Source organism: Oculina patagonica, chromosome 12, assembly GCF_052425735.1.
Source record: "Oculina patagonica isolate OP01 chromosome 12, crgOcupat, whole genome shotgun sequence".
NCBI classification, from domain to species: Eukaryota; Metazoa; Cnidaria; class Anthozoa; order Scleractinia; family Oculinidae; genus Oculina; species Oculina patagonica.
This window is the reverse complement of record NC_135769.1, coordinates 28213129-28234908: the sequence shown is the minus strand read 5'-3', so window position 1 is coordinate 28234908 and position 21780 is coordinate 28213129. Positions and strand designations below refer to the sequence as shown.

The 21780-nt window shown below is 38.9% G+C and overlaps 1 protein-coding gene across 1 annotated transcript; it reads left to right on the top strand.

Annotated features, from left to right (window-relative positions):
- Positions 1-25: 25 nt before the first annotated feature.
- On the top strand, positions 26-20015 carry LOC144632805 (H(+)/Cl(-) exchange transporter 7-like). The gene is made up of 23 exons (XM_078491545.1): positions 26-164; positions 280-363; positions 531-596; positions 1846-1911; positions 2863-2995; positions 3817-3926; positions 4235-4315; positions 5481-5721; positions 7251-7426; positions 7711-7765; positions 9177-9237; positions 9790-9928; positions 10576-10669; positions 11371-11592; positions 12377-12504; positions 12594-12679; positions 13214-13259; positions 14888-14977; positions 17055-17147; positions 17322-17411; positions 18572-18655; positions 19081-19161; positions 19653-20015. Exons 1-23 carry the CDS (start codon positions 90-92, stop codon positions 19770-19772), a joined length of 2421 nt encoding a protein of 806 aa, XP_078347671.1. The 5' UTR covers positions 26-89; the 3' UTR covers positions 19773-20015.
- Positions 20016-21780: the final 1765 nt, after the last annotated feature.

The following is a 21780-nucleotide window of genomic DNA, read 5'->3' as shown; positions in this document are numbered from 1 at the left end:
TGGGCCCAATACAAAAGTGCAAAGTTAGTTCTCGAATATATTATCCATGCAGATAAATATTGGTGTCCTTCAAAAATATCTCTTTCTCTATGCAGCGGTCACAGCGAATGAGAAGTGTAAGCAATATGACGACCGAAACATCACCACTACTTAATCCTGAAGATGTAAGTCTTACTGTTAGCTGTAGAAACTAATCATGCACCACTTCCGTTCAGGCTAAATTTCTTTGCAGCGCCTGCTGTAAACATTTAATTTTTGTGTTCTATTTTTCGTTTGCAGCCGGGAATTCAACCTAATGTAAGTCGTCGAAGAAATTTCACTGAAAGTTCTAATGGTTCGCAATTGGACAATAATAGTAGAGAGGTAAACAGGGCATTTATATAAACAAAGTAATGTGTACATAATGATATCATATATCTTATTGCTGCTTAATTATTGGGTATGGTTCATTTAATTTTGTAGTTGATGGACTATTATAAGCTTAATAGTCCTCGCGCTGAACCAAAACTGACGTTTATTTTCTCTTTTAGAATGTCTCCATTACTGGTTCAGTGACAGAACCAGGGAGTCTTCAAAAAATATCTTCAAAATATGAGGTATTTTTAAATTTAGTGTATTATAAAATTTATGTTGCCCGTCTGTATCTGCATGGTATCGTCATATGATCTGTCTCACATGCTTGTCACATCACAGGTACCCCAAGCTCTATGGGAGAAATAGACCGTGTGACCTTTGCTCAGCATTGTGTTAGTGTTGTAATTTGAGTGTCACAGCAAACGTTGCATTACATCGAAATTATAAGGATTTGTATGGGAAAAAATGATTCCTACTTTAGTTCAAAAATGCGAATGGGTTTTCAATAAAAAGATCCCTACCTGAACTTCCTTGTCTGTTGACTTGTCTCCTATGTGGCTTTTGGAGCGATATTACCACGATTCCAGTGAGATTTAGTTCCATTGCTCTATATATATCCTTTACCAAGGTTGGGCACTGAAGCTGTTAAGTCGATCGCGTGGCCTGCTGAGGGAAAACAGCCATCGATTCCTTTCAGGACCTTCGATCCTCTCAAAATTTCATACGGACCATTCACGATAGTTCTTTTATTCACCCAAGCCATTTAACCAGACTCCATTTACATGAAGAGAGCTTTTAAGGTAGCCTATATATATCTGCAAGACATTGAGAGCCATTGATAACGGCTTTTAATTCAGGTGTCCTGTGTCCTGAGGTTCGAATTACTTACACACCATGCGGGTGACGGTACAGTGATGCCAACAACAATACTACGCTCAGGCCCTTCCCTGACGAACAAAGATTTGTCAACATTCTTCACTAAGCTGTTTTTCAAATGCCAGCTCATTGCACAAGACATCTGAATACCTTTGAGTTGCAAGTCAGTGCTATGTGACTCCATTAAGCCAGTTCTTGCATGCACCTGCTTTGAAATTTTTCTATCGCTCCCCCCCCCCCCCTATGAAAACACCTTGTTCGAATATTTTTTTTTCAAAAAAGCTGAAAGGGAGGGGGGGGGGGGGTCGTATAAATAATGGAATGTCTCAATTATGTAACATTCGCATTGATTGAACCTGGATTCACTCCCAAGCATTCTAATATCGTGCCCAGAGTCTTTGGTTTTCTTGACTGAAGTATATTTTATGACTCATATTTTGGCTACTGTACTTGCATGGCATATGCACTGATTCAATACTTTAATTTTGTAATCAAAATTAATTATGCACAAGCATTTGACCAAATTAGTCAGTAGCCATGTGACAGAGTATCATTTTTTTTTTTTTTTTCATCCAACCTTCGTTTTTTTTAATCTAAATGTTTATGTCTAAACAGAGCTTAGACTATGATACAGCTGAAAATACACTTTACTTTAAAGAACAAAAGTCATACACAGCAGAGGTATGTAATATACTAACAAATAAAGGAAGTTCTATATCATTAATAATGTTTGTTAAATTAGTCTACTTACCGTCGTTTTCTATGAGCAAATAGTCAACGAGGTGCAGCCAAGTTGACTACCTATTAATTATTGTTACTTATTTTCGCGGGACTCAATTTTCGCGATTTTAAAGACCCGCGAAAATTTATTCTTAACGTTTCTGACATATTTTTAATTGTTTTGACTTATTTGTTGGCCTAATCGCGAAAATTAAGTCCTGCGAAATATGCCCCTTTCATTTTCGCAAAATTAAGTTCCCGCGAAAATAAGTAACAATAAGGTATTCGCTCATAGAAAACATAGGCAAGTAATAATAATAATAATAATTTAATAATTTATATAGCGCTTTTTACATGTGCTGATCAAAAGCGCTTTACAGTAATTTCATTAAAAAGTAGTCTAATTGTTTTGTTAGAAACTCTAAAGGATTGCAAGCCAAAACCCACAATTTTATGTGCTTTTTAGCCAAAAATCATGAATAGTTGTCCCTTTAAAGAGCAACGTGCATGCAATCACGTTCTATTTAACAATAGAAGTTTAACAATGGGAGAACCAATCAGATTCACGGATTTCCAATAGAAAGCGGCTGATTTGCCCCTTATTAATAGTAGTTAACTTCAAAATACTTATATTAGCAGCTTGGAATCATAATAATTATGTATTAATTATATTTATTTAATAACTCTAATTATTGTAATTTATAATTATATATACATTATTGTTTGTTTACAGTATCTTGCCCGCTTGCAGCGCTAGCCATACAGACTATATTATATTTCATGGGTTTTTAGCTGTGAACAATAATTATTGTGTAAGTTAAGGGGAAATACAACAACTGGTAATGCAACCTTCTTTATAGAAGATTACAATCAAAGTTTTTTTTGACATGATGCATTTCAAACTTTCTCCAGGAACGACTTCGTATCAACATCAACAGATGGGTCGTCATGTTCGTCATAGGATTTGTCACAGGACTTATTGCCTTTACAATTGACATGTTAATAATACTTATAGCCAACCAGAAATATACCGTTATTAAACAATGTATCCTTTCCCTTGTCAAAATATTCATGTACATGTATAATAAATGAAGGGATTTCAAAGTGTTTTGGAGTAGTTGTCAGCAACTGGAAGAGCAGGCAGCTATACAATACAATACAATACAATACAATACAATACAATACAATGTTTAATGTGGTCATTACACTTAGCTATGGTTTTGATGCGTCCCGCAGATATGGTTAGCAAAATCTGCGGGAACGCACCAGCTAGTTTACAGGTAAGCCACAATGAAAATAAAACAAAAATAAAATAAAAAAAAAAAAAAAAAATATATATAAAAACTTAATAGCAACCTGATTGCTTGCAACCTGATTTTACTTATTACAGAAGGTTTCGTAGGTGTTTAGACAAAGTGTTACAGTTGACCATCTGTATATAGTCCTGGCAGCTACCTGCTCGCTACAGCTTAACCTTAAATAAGTAAATGAGGCGGAGGGGGGGGGGATGCTAGGTGAGGGAACAAACAAGAATAGAGTCTTGACAGTACTTATTTTTAAAAGAATATTTTAAAAATTTATTCAATTTTCATGGAGGTAGATTAGAGCCAGGAGCCATGTAAAATACCCAACTGTTGCATGAATTTTACCACCTATGAAAGCTAGGAAATGGGGAAATTGTGTAGGTTTTTCTTTCCTGACTAGTACCCATCTATAGCGAAGAAATTTGCACATGTTTCAAATCTTAGCTTCATCCCTGATTTTCTAAAAATGATACAATTATCTTCTGCTTTGTAGTACTTATATAATAATGGAATTGTTTTTCAATCACCTGTACTGATCATAGACTACTTGACCAAATAACAGATATCGACTTGTGCACCAGTGGAGACTGCATGTCGACTCCTTTCTCCTTATGGGTTGCCCTTGATATCTTGTTTGTTCTCATTGCAGCTATGTTGGTTGTATATGGAGAGGTAATTAATGGATTTGTTTGTTTAGAATTTATAACCATCCCAGATTTACCCTTCCAGTCGATCATGACAAGCCCTTCACTGGCAGAGTCTGAGATCACTTCACAGAGTTGGGTATCTCAGATCCAGTGTGCGCTCATGGAATAATACTGTTCAAGATAGTAACTATCTTCAAGTTGATGATCTCGTTTCTTTGGCTCCTCGCTAATCCACTTGACAATACATAGATGTTTGTATAAAGATGACACTAGCAGGTAGAATTCATGATGTAAGTAGGTCTTGGTTTTCAGACATAATCTTTCTTTGTTTAGCCTGTTGCTGCAGGGAGTGGTATTCCACAGATCAAATGTTATCTCAATGGAGTATTGGTGCCACATGTCGTTAGAATTAAGGTAAATATCAACAAATATTATATAAGAAGGCATGGAACTGAATGTGCAACAGTTTCAAAATAATTGCGCCTTTCAATAACATGAACTCTAAAGTTAAAACTCAACGATTGCAACAATCTCAATAGTCCTTTGGTCAGACATTCAAATGGATAATAACACGATACCACACAACACATTTTTACCCATATCAGTAAGGGAAACTGTTGGTTTGTGTGTCATACAGCAACACATTTAATTTTTTATACAAATCATGTTTGGCTTACATGAGCAGGGCGTAAAATTAACTTTTTTCCCCAGTAGCCACTTGGCTCCTAAGCTATACCAAAATGGTAGCCAATTCCAAAAATTTGGTCGCCATTTTTTTTTTTAAAAGAAATAAAACACTTCTCATTCTGTCATTTTACTAGATAGACCCTTTAAAATAAATTATTTTCATCACATTTGCATTTATTTCAATCTCGAAATGGCTTTTTGTGCACAAGAACTGGGAAGACTTTTGGTGACATTACATGAGGTACCACCGCTGACCGTATCAAAATAGGTGCACGAACCACGTACGCATCGAAGTGAGACTACACGATGTTGACAGTCATTTGGCGATGTTTTTGACTTCATCTATGGATTTAAACATATCGAGTTGAACCATTTTACCTTGTAAACTTCAATACAATACAAAGAGCAAAGATAGAAAGCAAATTTATTGTGTAGCTAACTCAAAACTGAAAAAGGAAGTTGCCCGCTTATTAAAATAACAACGCTCGATTACAGTTTTGGACAGGTAAATAACCTTCAAAACTAATATATTTAGCTGAGATGTAAGATCTTTACACGAAGCAAGAAGTTATTGTGTTCTTTGCTCACGCTGTGCGATTTTTTTACGAGTTATGCAGTTTTTGATGAATTAAGCGATCCGATGCGATTTGAGGTCAATTGTGCGAATTCTAGTCGCCAATTTGGCGACCAACTTCACGATTTGGTTGCCAAAGTGAAAAATTTAGTCGCATTGGCGCCTGTATTAGGCGCAATTTGACGCCCTGATGAGGCTGGGTGCCCTGTGAACATCCTACTTAATATGAACTATAGGAAAGGTTCCCTGTTGCCCATGAAAGAATCTGATAACATGGCTCTATGTGTAAGTAACATAATTATGTTTTCTTTTCGCCAGACCTTGGTATGCAAAGTAGTTGGTGTAATATTTTCAGTAGCCGGTGGCCTGGCTTGTGGTAAAGAAGGTCCCATGATTCATGCTGGAGCGGTAGTAGCAGCAGGTGTCTCGCAAGGAAGATCTACAACTTTTAACAAGGACTTCAAATTATTTGAATACTTTCGTGAAGATCATGAAAAAAGGGATTTTGTTTCTGGAGGTGCAGCGGCTGGAGTGTCTGCTGCTTTTGGGGCTCCTATTGGTGAGCGATTCTATATTAGGGTCATTGCCCTGTATTGCAGTGCGCATCCTTACTGCGCAGAATTTTACGTGTTATTAGTGCACACACATAAACAAAATGGCGGCTTTTTTCTATGCGGCTTACTCCGTGAGAGGAGAAAATTGTCCCTTATCGTAAGCGAGTATGGTGGCCGATCAATTTTTTCTCATATTTCGGGTGTAGCGATCAAATTTTTTTCAAACTGTAAAATGAAAACAGATCAATTTCTATGTTTGAAAAATAAGTTATCCATCAAAACGTGTACTTTGCATGTAATCGCAGAGGAATTGTAAAAGAATGTATATGGAATATACAAGGTTTTCCTGCTCCTTAACGAATATTGTGACCCCCCTTTTTATTTCAAAATTTAAGTTCCCTTAAAGAAATAAAACAGTAGGTGAAGTTTGGTTAAAAATCTATGTTCAGTTATATTTTTGGGTAATGACCTTAAAATAGCCTGTTCCAGGCATGTGTTTAGTTTGGGAGCTGCATGAAAAACGGATTAGCGCATCAACATAAAAAACTCAAATCCAAGCTCTCATTTTTCTTGACGATACACATTTAGACTTTGTTGTTTGAAACTCATGTAGTTCAGTGGTTTTACACCCACTTTCAGTGTTATGTGCATAGCTATCCCTAAAAGCCAATCAAAACTATACATCAGTGTTGGTTTCGAGCAAATGAGCCCACAAGTTCAGGAGGTCATGCTAGTGGGCTGTGATTGGTGGATTTCAATCTGTCTTGTTTGTTTAGCACATCGAAAGATGGATGTTGATAGAAAGCTGCTATGCACGTAACACTCTGAAAACGGGTGAAATAATGGAAGATCATGATGAATGGCAGAAAACTACAGTTCTTCCTAGACTTCTGATTGGATTATATTCTTTTTCCTCATCATATGGGATACAGTTGTAAATAAACTGTGAATCTGTTATTAGGATAGATCATAGTTTGGGACAGAAAGGGTCAATTTATTAAATAAAATAAATAAAATAAAATAAATGGGAATTTACAGTGGGATCTTCCACTAGGTGGCTCTTCTTGATCCCACTGATTCCAGATCGAATTGGAATTTGGAAGTGTTGGTTTTTGTGAAGGGAGGAAAACTGGAGAAAAACCCTTGGAGCAAGGACGAGAACCAACACTGAACAAACTCAACCCACATATGGTACCGGGCCGGAATCGAACCCGGGCCACATTGGTAAGAGGCGAGCGCTCTCACCACTGCGCCATCCCTGCTCCCCCATTAAATACATTTTTACATGTACAGTTGAGCCTCTTCTTACGGACACCTCTCTATTATAGACAGTTCATATCATCTGAAAAAGATTAAAATTTATACATTTAAACTCTACCTCTGTAAGATATGGACACCTATTTACATGTAAACAGACCTGCTTCCCTGTCCTGTTGGTGTCCATATTAAAGAGGTTCGACTGTAATGTAAGTAAATCTTATTCTGTTAATAATTATATGGTCACTAGACACTTTTGTGGTGCCTTCCTATTTAGGTGGTGTGCTCTTTAGTTTAGAAGAAGGAGCAAGCTTTTGGAACCAGAGTCTAACATGGAGAATGTTCTTTGCATCTATGGTTTCAACTTTTACTCTGAATTTTCTGTTGTCTATTTATAATGGTGACCCTATGGATCTTTCAAACCCAGGACTCATCAACTTTGGTTCATTTAAGGTAAGTTAAAATTCTAGCTATACAGGCTACATGTATACTTCATGTACAAACTTGTAGTTCCTATGTCACTGGTGTTGACAAGCACAGGGTTCCAGATAAGTTTAAACAACAAGGTGCATCCCTGCACTATGCTGAAAATTCTTTAAACCTCTTTGGTTAAGTAACTTTTGAGAATGTCTTGTCTGACTTTGTTTGGCATGGTGTTCTGTATGATAAAAGTGAGATTTAATTTTCAATTTAATTTTATAAATTAATTAATATTTCTTTTTTCATTTAATCTCTAGGGACAAGCATACTCAAGCTATGAAATTCCTTTGTTTTGTGTGATGGCAATAATTGGTGAGCATTTTATGAAAGTGAAATTTTCCCATATGGTAATAAATTTGGTAGTTACCAAAGTTATTCGGTTATAAGGTGCACTCGGTTATAAGACGCACCCCAAACTTGGCTATTTTGTTATGCTAAGTTTACAAACTGAAAATTCTCCAAAAACACTCGGTTATAAGACGCACAATTAGTTGGAGAGTTGAAAAGATGTGGTGATAAGTTTAAGGACAGTTCTTCTTACAGAATTTGAATGTTTGAATGTTGTTCATACTCCTTGGCACAATCTTTGAGTAAAAAGGTAACATTTCCTGCTAAAGAAGACGTAAATCCACTTGAGCAAAACGTCTTTCCATCGTTTATACTTCGAACTTAGCTGCTTAGTAACCTGGCAGATGTGTAGTTCCCAGACACAGTGACCACTGAGTTTGTAGTTTGGTTACCAAGTTTTCAAGTATGCTTCGTATCGCTTTATACTTTGTTTATCAAGTGGTTTTCAAAGATTCTCAAGCTTTTTTGGAGTTTTCCTTGTCTTCTAAAGTCATTTTCCAAGTCAATAACCAACATTAAGTGTTTTCATTTTCCTTGTTTTAACCTCCCGTAAAATGGAGGTCATAAGATTTTGTTGAGCGCAAAATACTCGGCTATAAGACGCACCCTAATTTTGGCATAAACTTCCCACAGAAAAACAGTTTTTTCTCCAAAAAACTGTGCGCCTTATAACCGAATAACTACGGTACGTAAGAATAAGGGCCTGTTTACATGATTCCAGAATGACTTTCATTCCATCCCCATATCTTCATGATATCGAGACAAAATTTTGTTTCTGCACAAGTCATTCCGGAATGAGTTCATTCCAGTTTTCATTCCGGAATGAAACTTTCTTTCTGGAATGACAACTCATTCCGGTATCATGTAAACACAAAATGAATTGCGTTCCGAGATGAAACTGCATCTCATGAAACCGCATACAGAGGTCACAGGTTGAACTCAGAGCGAAAAAGTGTAATAGTATTTCCTGTTTAGGGCAAAGAAGTAGTCCTACGGTCAAATTGCTTGTTAAAATTGCCGAATTGGCCATAAATGGGGACAATAACATGTTTGCGCAAAACATGCGCCATCTTTGTTTTTGATCTCACGCAAAAAAAACTTGCACGTGAAAGTGCCTTAGGTTGAGCCAGTCAACTTTGACATGTGAATGCAGAACGAAATTCATTCCGAAACGAGTTTTGTTCCGGAATGAAAGTTTTTCCGGAATCATGTAAACAGGCCCTGAGAATGTTTAGTAAAATTGAGAGGACCACACGGTTGTTCCTCAGATTTGTAAAAACTTGTTAAGCAAGTCAAACTTCTTTCATTTGAATGTGCCTTGTTGGGTTCTTTTATTATAGGTGTATATTTTAGTATTTAAAATGTTATTTTTCAGGTGGTTTACTTGGGGCACTTTTCAATGCAATAAATCACCATCTTAGCATATTCAGAATGAGGTAAGAATTTTAATTGTTATGCCTTAGTTGGTCAACTCCTGCTTTACAAACACCTTGCTATAACGAACATCTTGTTGTTATGCACCTACCAGTCTATTATCAATGTTAAGCCTTGTGGGGTAGAAGGGGGGAGGCTGGGCATAGCAGGGGGATTCAACAGCAATTATCTACCTAAGGTGGAGACTTTTGACCATTGTTATTTGTGAACTTCCTAACAACATTTTATTGAAATTTAGTGACTCTTTCAACCATCCACAAATGCTCTGGGGTTGGGTATTTGAACAGAAAATCTCAGTTAAGTTCAAATGTCCTGCCTATGCATTTATAGGTGGATTATTGACAGCAATTATTGTAACTCAGTTGGTTAGAGCGCCCAACCGGTATCTGGGAGGCCATGGGTTTGATTCCCATCAGGGGACTCAGATGTTTTCTTTGTCTCATGCTTGTGTCATTGTTAAACAATTCATCTTCATTATTTATCACCGAGCTTAAAATTTACCATCTTTATTATTTACAACAACTGTGGTCTCTCCAATCTTATGTTTATTTCAGGTTTGTGAAAAGGAACTGGGTTCGTGTTGTTGAAGCACTTATAGTGTCAGTAATGAGTGCGACTACTTTGTTTGTATTAATCTACTTCTGCCAAGACTGTAAACCAATAGGAGCGGCTAATATTACAAGACCACTGCAGGTTTGATGCCATGCTATTTTTGTTATAGTTAAGTTGTCAGAGAAGTGAAAATACTTGACTTGATATTTGTTTGACATGTCTGGGCAATAAAGGTGTTAATGCCCAGGGTAACAGTGAGGTGCAAAGACAGTGAGTGATAGATAACCTACAGTTCAGGCATTTTTTTAGTGGAGGGGGGTGCTACAGTAGTTTTCGTTTTTCTTTGCATACGTGGCCACCAACCTGAAGTCACAAAACAGAAGCTAACAGAGGGAAGGCTTTCTTGTTTTCTAAATCCAAGCTGCTGCTCACTTACTCAAAATGTTACTCACAATGTGTGGTTCCAGAAAATATCCATACTCACCCCACAGAAGGGATTGGAAATTCTGGGAAGGAGGGGGGGTCACAAAGACAACAACAACAACAATGTTTATTTGAACTGCAAAATTACTAGTGTAAATTACTAAAACAATAAATAAATTAAAAATACATACAGTTGCTGGTCACCCAAAACTTTTAAGCAATGTATGAAGCTAAATTGGAATTTCCAGAGGGATGGGGGGTCATAGGGCAAATCCCTTTTGGGAAATCTGTCATGATATGAATATTTTATTGAAAGACTTGTAATAATGATCAGGACTGACATTGTTTGTCTCTGTTGTGTTTAGTTTTTCTGCGAGGATGGTCAGTACAGTGCTATGGGGACTTTAGTATTAGGCACGCCAGAGGAGTCCATTAAAAACCTCTTTCACTTACCAGAGAGTAAGAAAATCAATAATAAAAGTACATTCTAGACTACAAAACAGTTTTTCTTGTCTTTTCTTCTCAACTTATTGTTGTCTTATTTGTAAATTGGGAGGCACAAATAGACTTAATTTCAGCTGTCTCCTTTGGCTTTTTAACCCGTTACTACAAGCCTAATGAGCTAATGAACTGTTAACCACAGATCCTTTTTGAAGCCGCGTTTTGCTTAAGGAACTCGTGCAAAAATGTGAAATGTTTTTGCAGTCTTGGTGCATGTTTAAAACTGCTCAATCAATCAATCAATTTATTAATGTCATGGCACGGGATGAGGTTGCCCTTTCTATCCGAGCCAGAGGCTCATGTTTAAAGCGCATGACAATAATTAAAATACATATAAAAACAATGGGAAATAGTGTAAGTAAAAAATAATAAAAATAATAAAAAAATTTTAAAATAGCTAGATTACAATATAAATGATTTGTTGCATTGCAATAGCTGGCAAGTGAATGCTTGTCGTATTAGCCAGAGTAAAACAAAAAAGTAATCACAGAAAAAATCAATGCATCAACAAATAGCTTTTTCTATTGAAACTGAGATCAGCTCTAGCTTTTTGGTGCATTAAGTCCCTTGAGTAAACTTACTTGTGCTGTGTATGACTACATGCTGAAACCTAATAATTATATTCTCTAACTATGGCTCAACCTTTTTTTTCTATCCAGCCTCATATCACGTGGCCACGTTAGCTGGTTTTGCTCCAGCTTACTTCTTATTGGCCACGTGGACTTATGGCTTATTCGTTCCCAGTGGTCTTTTTGTTCCATGCATCCTAACCGGAGCAGCCTGGGGAAGACTGTTTGGGGTGGCGCTGAGGACGTGGTTTCCTAACGGGAGCTGGGGAGACCCTGGAAGTTACGCTTTGATAGGAGCTGCAGCAACCCTAGGTAGGGGCCAAAAGTTATGACAAAAAGTTATCATTTGCTTGTGCTTCATTTTTATCTAAAAGGGTACCATTTGGTTGGACTAGACTAGCTTTTTGTTCCGTATACAACTCCCATTGGCGTGAATTACAAAAGGCAAAAATTGTTGCCAGACTACCTTGGCTGACAGTCTGGTATTCTATTGAGAATGTGGAGAAATCGAGGATATAAGTGTGTTCCCTGCCCTTGCTTGCACTCCATGCACTAAGAGCGGTCTGTGGAAGAGTTATAAAAGAATTCAGTAAAAACCGAAAATAAATGTAACTATGATTAATTAAGAAAAAAAAGAACAATTTCTCTGTTTTTGTCGGTTGAAAGAAACAAAAGTGGAAGTTTGGGAGAATGAGAAATGCTGTGGAAACACAAGACGTAGACTAAAGTTTCTATAACTCGATAGAAATGCAGAAATGTTTTCTTTATCTTTAAAATAGCACACCAACATTAGGACAGAGAGTCCTTAAGCCTATCCATATTATTTCACTTGCTGTACTTTTCACGAGTTGAGAAACTTGGAGTAGTGTGCTGTGTTTTTTTAGCGACTCAAATGGGTCGAGTAGCAACCCTCCCAAGGTCTCCGACACATGAATGGCTCGCCACCCTTTGAGAGAACAATAGAACAAACAACTGGAACAATGCTCCTAGCCCCAAAACAAAAGCAGTTGCTACACTAGAGGACCAGTAGAATTACAGGCTTGCAAAGCTGCTACACTTTTGACTTAATATCAATTATGCCCACTTTTCTTGGTAGGTGGTGTTGTCCGAATGACAATCAGTCTGACCGTCATTTTAATGGAGGCAACTGGTAATATCAGCTTTGGAATTCCTATCATGATCGTTCTTATGATCGCTAAATGGGTTGGTGACTTCTTTAACGAGGTGAGAAAAAACACTTGATGACTGACCTCAAGGGAAACAGTTGGTTTTGTTTTCCTGTGATCCTCAATTTTTAACTTTCTCTTTTTCAGGGTTTGTATGATATTCATATCAAGCTACAAGGTGTTCCATTACTCGGCTGGGATGCACCAGTCATGGCCCACGGAATGAACGTCAAGTAAGTTTCATCTTGATTAGCTTGTGGCTGTTATACATTTGCTGTTCTTAGAAGCGTTCTGTTACGACTCAAATAAAAGCTGCAAAGCAAAAAAAAAAAAATCCACATAATACATTCGTTATTAAACACACTGAGTTAGCAGACTCCTTTACAGTAAAAATCCGTCTAGATGTTATTCGGGCGATCAGTGTTTATCATGTTACTTAAAGAGACAGTGTCACTATGATTTAGTGCTACTTGAAAATGCATTGAAGGTGTTGGTATTAATTGAAAATCCCATAATAGTGTTCTAGCCTTGCTAAAACATACTGTACTAGTCATAAAAAATTGTTTAAAGGTGGTTTGGCTACGGATTGTTAGGACAGTAGTCGCCTAAAACTTGAAAAGGTCGAGCCGACGTTTTCACTCTTGGGAATTGAAGGGTTGAAGAAGAGAGTGGAAATACTGTTTTATCAAGTTCCAACAGGTTGGGATTTTTGTGACACTATACTGGGAGGGACTTCCATAACGACTTTTGTTTGATATTCTTTTTAGTGATATCATGAGTAGAAAAGTGGTTTGTTTTAATTCAGTGGAAAAGGTAAGTACCTTCTTATCTCGTTGCATACAAGCTGTCACTTAATATCTAAATGATAAAATACCATCCCTTTCCCGGCCTTCCGCCAGTCGATTTTTTTTCTTCTGTGGTAACTGCAGTTTCGTGTTGATTTTGGCGATGGTCAATGCAAATCAAAAACAGTATTTCTCAAATATTAAAGCACAGAATCAACTTCCTTGGAAAACTTACATAACTCCCCCCTCCCCATTTTGAATAACCATGCCAATCCCCTCCAAATTCTCTTATTTCCAGCTTTTCGTATACTAGTGCTTCCTTAATATCTACCTTGCCAAGAAAACCCCGACCTAGGCAGAGCACAGTGATCTAATCCAGAGGTCGTGGGCTCGAATCCCACCAAGGCCAAAGAACTTTTCTTTGCCTTGGGTAGTCCCTAATTTCCTTTCTTCGGCTGGAGCTCAGATGAAAATTCACTAGTTTTATCCAGCCCTTAAAATTACAGTTGAACCTCTCCGTACGGACACGTGTCTAATACGGACACTCCTCTATTACGGACAATCTCCGATGTCCCAACTAAATGTCCTCTCTAATACGGACACTAAATCTTGGCCCCAGAGAGCAAATTCATCCAAACTTAAAGTGTATATGACACAGTTTTTTTTATTTGCTTGATTGAATGTACGTGGGATGCTGAAGGGAACATCGAAAAAAGAAATTTCAATTTTCACCGCGTTTTCGGGCTCTAAAATTGTGAAATTTTACTTCCGGTTGGGTCCAAAACCGCGCACACTGGGGCACTGGGTCTATTCTGCTTTTGACGTCATGGCCGGTCTAGATCCAGCTCCCCACCTGCAGCATTGCGTTGGAGGTCATTTCATTTCATTCGACAGTGTAACCGTTACTCAATGCTGTATATTAATCAATTTAGATGCAGTTAAAGACGAGTTTCGACCTTATTTTAGTTTCTCGACGCTTAAAGATGTCAGTGAAGTCAAAAGTGACGTCATAATGGTGACCTCTATAATACAGACACTTTGCTTCGTACCTTCGGTGTCCGTATTAGAGAGGTTCAACTGTACTGTAAAAAAAGGTCAGCTTCGAGCCAAAGTGGCGCATACTGCCGGAGCTTATCCCGGTTTTCCTTAGCATTAAGCAGCTAGGAGTATTTCTACTTCCCCCTGGATGGGGTGCTAGTCCATCGCAGGGAACCCCCCAGCATTATTTCGCCGGTACCTATTTATACACCTGGGTGGAGAGAGGCACTATGAGAGTAAAGTGTCTTGCCCAAGAACACAACACAGTGACCCCGGCCAGGGCTCGAACCCGGAACGCTTGCTCCGGAGTCCGGCGCGCTAACCATTAGGCCACCGCGCCTCCCGTCTCAACTGTACTGTAGAATTCTGTTACAGTCAACTCTCGTTATAGCGGACACGCTCGGGGTGTCGTTTATTGTCCGTTATAGCGAGAGTCCGTAATAGCGGGAGTCATTTCCAGTCAAACCTCTATCACCGGGGATCTGGATTTTGTCCGTAATAGCGAGTGTCCGCAATAGCGAGGTGTCCGCAAGGCGAGAGTTGACTATAATTCCCTTATTTCATGCAAGATTGCCCGTTTACACGTGTACGACTGAAATTTCTTTTCTTTTCTATCAGGTTGGACGAATAGTTGATGTGTTAAAGGACAAAAGTACACATCACAATGGTTTTCCTGTAGTAGATTATCATGTTGCGACTGATGGTCAGGTATGCAGTTTTGATCTGTCTTTTTTTTGGCATGTACTAAAACCCGAGACAACGAAACCAAACCACCGAAACGAAACGACCGAAACGAAACCACCGAAACAACCGCAACGGCCGAAAAGAGCGAAACGAAACGAAATCACCGACAAGCAAAACCCATTACAATTATTGAGAACTAACCGTAAACAGGCTAACCGAAGTGCATAGGAGGCTAACCTAAGTGAAAAGTAGGCTAACCGGAGTGTGTAGTAGGCTAACAGGAGTGTATAGTAGGCTAACTGGGGTGTATAGTAGGCTAACTGGGGTGTATAGTAGGCTAACCGGAGTGTATAGAAGGCTAAACGGAGTGTATTGTACGGTAAGTGACGAAAATCTTGAAGTTTTGATTGTTTCGGTGATTTTGTTTCGTTTCGGCCGTTTCGGTCGTTTCGGCGGTTTCGGTCGTTTCGTTTCGGTGGTTTCGTTTCGTTGTTTCGGGTTTTAGTACATGCCTTTTTTTACCTTGTTTATTCAGTGTGGAAACTTACTTACTTACTTAATCCTCTTCGTCCCTGGTGGGACATAAGGCGGCAACAATCTGCTTCCATCGGGACCGATCTTTTGCTACAAGTTGTGCCTCGCCCCAAGTCAAGCCCATCTCGTTTAGCTCGGCCATCACAGTACGTCTCCAGGTTGTCTTGGGCCGCCCTCGCCACCTTTTTTCGACGTTTTTGCTTGTTTACAAGCTAAAGTAGGAGAATAGGGGTTATGTGGACAAAATTTGGAACCACATATTTGTAAACTCTCAAGGGACTTTTTTAATTTCTCAAGGGACTGTTTTAATTTCTCAAGGGATTACTTTCCGCTGTGGGTGATCACTTGCGATCTCGTGGAAAAAACGTGTCACATTTACAAACGTTATATAACAATTTTAAAAGTGACATGTCAGCTTTCTTATCTCAACGCACGTGTGTTTGAAAGGCGATCTATAAAAAGCGTCGCACAAACAATGGATTGCGTAACTAAAACACGAATAAATAATCACTAGCACTTACATCGTTTAAAAATTACAAACGTCAAAAATAAACCATACCAAAAAACTCGCTCTTTTCAAAGATATTATTGAAGTTAATATGCAAGAGATGGGGGCTTCTTTTAGCTTAGGAGCGGTTAAAAATTAGGCCAAATTTGGTCGCTACATGCAAGCGCCATTCTATTTCGTCATCAGCCTAGGTCGTTAGGGACGTGACCTCGCGTTGACAGCAATGTTGCATGAATCGGCTTTACAACATGTGATCGTATCTACGCAGTTTGAGTGGAATTTCAGTCAAAGACAGCAAAATTCTTTCTTATTTCATCTTCAAATATAATTCGAAAGCATTCACTGTATATATGGCTTTTGTTTAATCCTGGGTCTTGATATCCGACCCTCGCAGAGCCTAGACAAAACGCAGCTTGAGTGTAACGATTTGTTTACGCCGCAATTATATGCGCAATGTTTTCTCCGACAGTAGTCGGAAATATCCGTATTTTTTTTCGTGCTTTTTCGTGGAGCAATCGTAACGATACGGCCTTGAACACATTGAACAGCAGTCTACCTATAACAATTCAAATATGGCGTCGCAAAAACGAAGCGTCGAACGCATATTTTGCTGTTTCATTTGCTAATTTCGCTGCCGTAATCGACTGCCTCGAAAGGTCCTTGCAATTTTAAAGTATAGAATTGTCAGATCTCGGTGAAATTTGCACTGTTAATTTGTGTATAAATACCCGGCGCGGACGAGCCATTTTTGACAAAATTATATGGCTGCATTTCCTCCGCGAAGATAGGAAATTGTTAAACTAAACTACAAAGAAACTGTAATAATAAGTTCGAAGAACAATGCACAGGATAAACCTTCGACTCATACTTCATGCAAAAACGTCGGTATCTCGAAGAGACTTTGATTCCAGGTGGTGTCCATCTAAGAGCGGTCTTCGGGATACGGTCTGATATGTCCAAGCCAACGGAACCGGCGGCGTTTGATCTCAAGCACTACACTTTGGCTCTTTGTTTTCAGTGTGGAAACGATAGACCTTTCTTCTTCTTTTTTTGTTTCAGGATGCCGGTCCTCCAGACAACAGCCTAGCCACGTTTGGGACTTTCCGTGGCTTAATCTTAAGATCGCAACTTATTATTCTTTTGAAACAAAAAGTGAGTGTATGACAGAGCTTATTGTCAATTTTTTTCTCTAGTAATCTGTATTTGGGCTGTTTGTTTTTATGAAAAAAAAATTAACCAGAGAACTACTCGATTTTTAGGGTTGAATCATTGTCATTCCTTCTTTAAAATCTGATCCTCGTTCTATTTCTTTACCTTTTCAAATAGATATTCTCCGAGACTAAGAAGCCACAAAGAAGACATGGATTGAAAATGAAGGATTTCAGAGATGCTTACCCAAGATTCCCTCCGATCAGGGTATGTACAGAGTAGGTCATTCAAGTGCAATCCGTTTCCATTCGAGCCATGTGCGGCCACAATGCTCGTTAACAGCAATTTTTAAGAAAGTTTAGGTTTCCTGCGACACAAATATAAATTTTGGCTGTTCAAAAATCTGGTAAAATCCGTGACATAGTCCCTTTAAGACTTATACTTTCTGATGCGTGAAATGAATCGCAAGATCCGCTTTTAAATTCTCGTGATGTTTTCTTTTTAGCAGCCTGGGGTCACGTTACCTTTTATTCAAAATATATACTATGGGCAATAAACTAAAGAATACAAGAAATGGACAGTAAGTTTGATGTAATAGCGGATTGTAGCGCGTTTATTAGCTTTTTGTCAATTTATAGTCTATTGTTTTAATTTAGATTCTGTAGTTTTTTAATTAGTCGTTTTCAATTGCAAACTTTTGATGTAATAGCTCTTTTGGATCTTAGAGAAAAAGCGCTTTATAAATTTAAAAAGTGTTTATCATTTTAAGGGCTTGTTATCCGTACAGTTCGACCTCTAAATTTTTCAAAAATTTAAACTGCCGTAAAATGTCTCTCTTCAACGCCAGGGGCCTTAGACTTGGTAGTCTAACGTAGTCAAGCCCCAGGGGGGGTACTCCGGCTTGTAAGTGACGGGGATGATCGAAGGATTTTTTTGGGTTTGAAATTTTCGATTCGGGGATTTTTTTGGGTTGGAAAATTTGGCAAGTATTTTTTTGGGTGACTTGATTAAAATAGGGGATTTTTTGGGAGTATTAAAAACGAACTAAAGTGCCTTGACGGGGCCTTGGCGTATTTATGGTATGATGAATAAACACACAACAGCGTTCAATTTTTTATGATTTTCTTTGTGTTATATTATTGCCCCCAGCCCCTCCTGGCAATTTAGGGGTAATTTGACAAGGGATTTTTTGGGGGGTTATTTTTGGTCCAGGGATTTTTTTGGGTAATGTCGGAAGACTAAGGGATTTTTGGGGGTCCAGAGTTTTGCCTCCATTCGATCATCCCCGTCATTTACAGGCCGGAGTACCCCCCCTGGGAGTCAAGCTAAAACTTTCATTGCATTATTTTTTTTCTGGTATTTTAAAGTTGTAGGCAAATTGCTAGTAAAAACTAAAAAGTTACAATTGCAATTTTTCTTTCTTCCAGAACGTTAGTATATCTCAGAAAGAAAGAGAATGTTACATGGATCTAAGACCTTTTATGAATCCAGTCCCTTACACTGTGAATGAGGTAGGTTCTGAACTTTATTTTCTCAGAGCAAATGTTGCATTGTATTGAAGATCGTATAGACTGTTCACAGTCCCCTATTTTTCGTGAAGTCGTAGAAATGGATCGTTCAGTCCGACGGGCCGCCATCTTGGTTTACGAACGCGAGCAAAAAATGGGGAGAGTGCAAAAAAAAACCCGTGGGTGGGGGGGGGGGCACGCTATGAGCATCCAGCCCAGCCACCCACGGGGTTTTTGCACTCTCCCCAGTTTTTGCTCGCGTTTGTAAACCAAGATGGCGGCTCGTCGGACTGAACGATCGATCTCTACGACTTCACGGAAAAATAGGGGACTGTGAACAGTCTAAAGATCTTATTGAATAGAGCAGGTTTCATCTTTTCTTTAAGACGAATTGACAGTGATTCTGCATTACCGTCCTTGTCTTTCAGAATGCATCTCTTTTGCGAGCGTTCAGGTTATTCAGGGCCCTGGGACTGAGGCATATTGTTGTGGTCAATGAAAACAACGAGGTGAGTGAGTGAGACTGGGGACGAGCTATACAGTAAAGACCCGCATACAAGAACCTTTGGGTTCAGGCTGATCAAATTCTTATTAACTGGGTGCTTGGTGAGAAATCAGCCTGAAAGTGTTCTTAAAGTTCGTTTCAGAAATACTATACATTATACATTACTAGAGATTTAATTAACATACAATGTTTTATTACTTACACTGAAAAAAGAATTTCAAAGAAATAAATACTACTGTTATAAGTATGCACACCATAGTATTTTAATATGAGTTATTTTCATTATTCTGGCATCCTGTTAAGTTTCTTTAATATAAGAACATGTTTTATTTATCAGCCTGAATTGGTTCTTATATACATGAAGCCTAAATTGACCAACTTTCAGCCTGATGTTGTTAATCCACTTGTTCTTATATGCGGGTGTTTACTGTAAGGTACGAGTTGTTGATTGGCTGTTCTGTCTTCAAATCTTCAATGGTTTTCTTTCTTTTGCAGGTTGTTGGCATGGTTACAAGAAAAGACATCGCTCGTTATCGAATGTGGAGCCATCGTGGTCAGATTGGCTTGGAAGAAGTTCACATCTTAGAAGCTAACTCTATACACGATTCTTTTTGATCACTTATTCCAGAACAACATGCAGTAACTGCCTTCCAGCTGACACAGCTACAACGGTGCTGAATTGATTGAACTTAAAGTTCCTTGAGGGGAGAGTGATTGTGTGATCCGTAAAACACACGATATCGCTAGAGTTGATTTTTTTGAAGGATTTTTTGAAAAAATTTAGCAAAAATCTGAGCGCGCGCTCTAAGAGCCGTCTAATTAACAATTAGACGGCGAGCTCAAGGTTTCTATCGGCTGATAGCAACTATCAAAAGCCGGTAGAAACCGAGAGCGAGCCGTCTAATTGTGTTACCATAACCCACTGACCGATATATTAAACTCAGAATATCGCTAGAATTGATTTATTGAAGGTTTTGATTGATAAAATTCAGCGAAGACTAAGCGCGCGCTCCGAGAGCCTTCTGCGGATCGATAGTAGGCACCTGTGTAGCCATTCAGATTGCGCGATTACCAATAGTAGGTCAGTGTGGTTATGCTAACGATCGATAGAAGGTACCTGTGTAGCCAATCAGATCGCGCGTTTTGCCAATAGACGGCCGCTGGGTTATGCTAACAGCCGATAGAAACCTCGATGTTAACTACACTTTACTTTGGTGATCAGGTCGAACTGATTATTCTTATATTTACAAATTCTTGGTGTAAATACGCAATGTTTTTGTAATAGAGCAAAATAATATCTATGAACCCGAGATATTTAATATTTTAATTTAATAAAGGTCTATTTTATTTTTTCGATTAGATCGCCAGACTCTCTTTGGGTTCGTCACGTGCTACTAATAAGATTGCGTGACGAGTCCAAAGCCAAAGTGCGCCTGCGTAGGATCGTGGAGTTGCCATCTTGGAAATCGAAGCAAAACTACTCAGGGGTACCCGGTCGGGGAAAGGTGGAAGAGTAGCCTGCGAGCAGGCTCTCTATTCGGGGGCAACGTGAATATTGAACTGCTCGAGCGCCGAAGGCGCGAGTGCGTGGGCGAAGCGGGCACACCGAGGGAGAGCCTGCACGCGCGCCATTGAATTTCAAATCCGGCCCCTCGAAATGTGACAACTTGTTGACAACTCGCTACGCTTCCGGTGTCAATATATCGATCGAATCGAACGCTCGCGCGTTTATTTCGAAAAAAGTTGTAACCAAAGAGAGTGAATGTTACTGTATCTGCAAGTGTACATTTTTGGTAAAATATGGAACTGGTAAATCGGTTCGCATGTAAACGGAAAATTTATTTGAAGCGTCAAATTGCGATGGGAGCCGCGGACAAGTGATGACAGATGTACGAACAAATTGAAAAACAATTCGCAATATTGTCTAGTTTGTCCAGCCGTGTGTGCGATTCCTGTTCCCAAAAAATCAGAAAATCGAACTTAACTAGTGAGCATCACTCTGCGAACGGCATTTGTAAAGCTGCTTTATTCTCCTGCGCGTTTCGTCCGACTGTCGCGGACTTCTCAGCCGATGCAAATATTAACTGCGAACTGACGCTCGTAACGCCGGTTAAATCTCGCAAAGCAACACAGTTCAACCCATCGATTGTCCCTCCTTCACCTGGTCCCGGGCACCTGTTCTTCAATTGTGCTGGAAAGTGGGCATATTACTAAAACGATAGTGTCTGAGAGTCGCTCGTAAACTTTCTTCTCCACCATTGCCACTGCAAAGAGTTGAAATACATGTATGAAGCAATTGTCGTAACCGGTTTGCATAATCGCAAAAACATCTCGTCCTTCTAGAAGATAATTTACCGCATCTTCCTGTTCTTGTTTTAAGTTAAGGAGATCGTTAGAATCAAAGGAGAGTTTCCAAAATGCTTCATGAACGCTGCTGAACGAACTCGCGTGCTTATTCACGGACACCGGCCGTAGTTGATTTGTTGATATGGACGCTGGTTTTTCTCACATTAATTGAGCCTGTCATTTTTGACCAATCAGGGTGCTGCGTTCGTGGACGAACGCGCCGGATTTGAAATTCAATGGCGTGCGTGCAGGCTCTCAATTTTAATCGCGGGCTCGC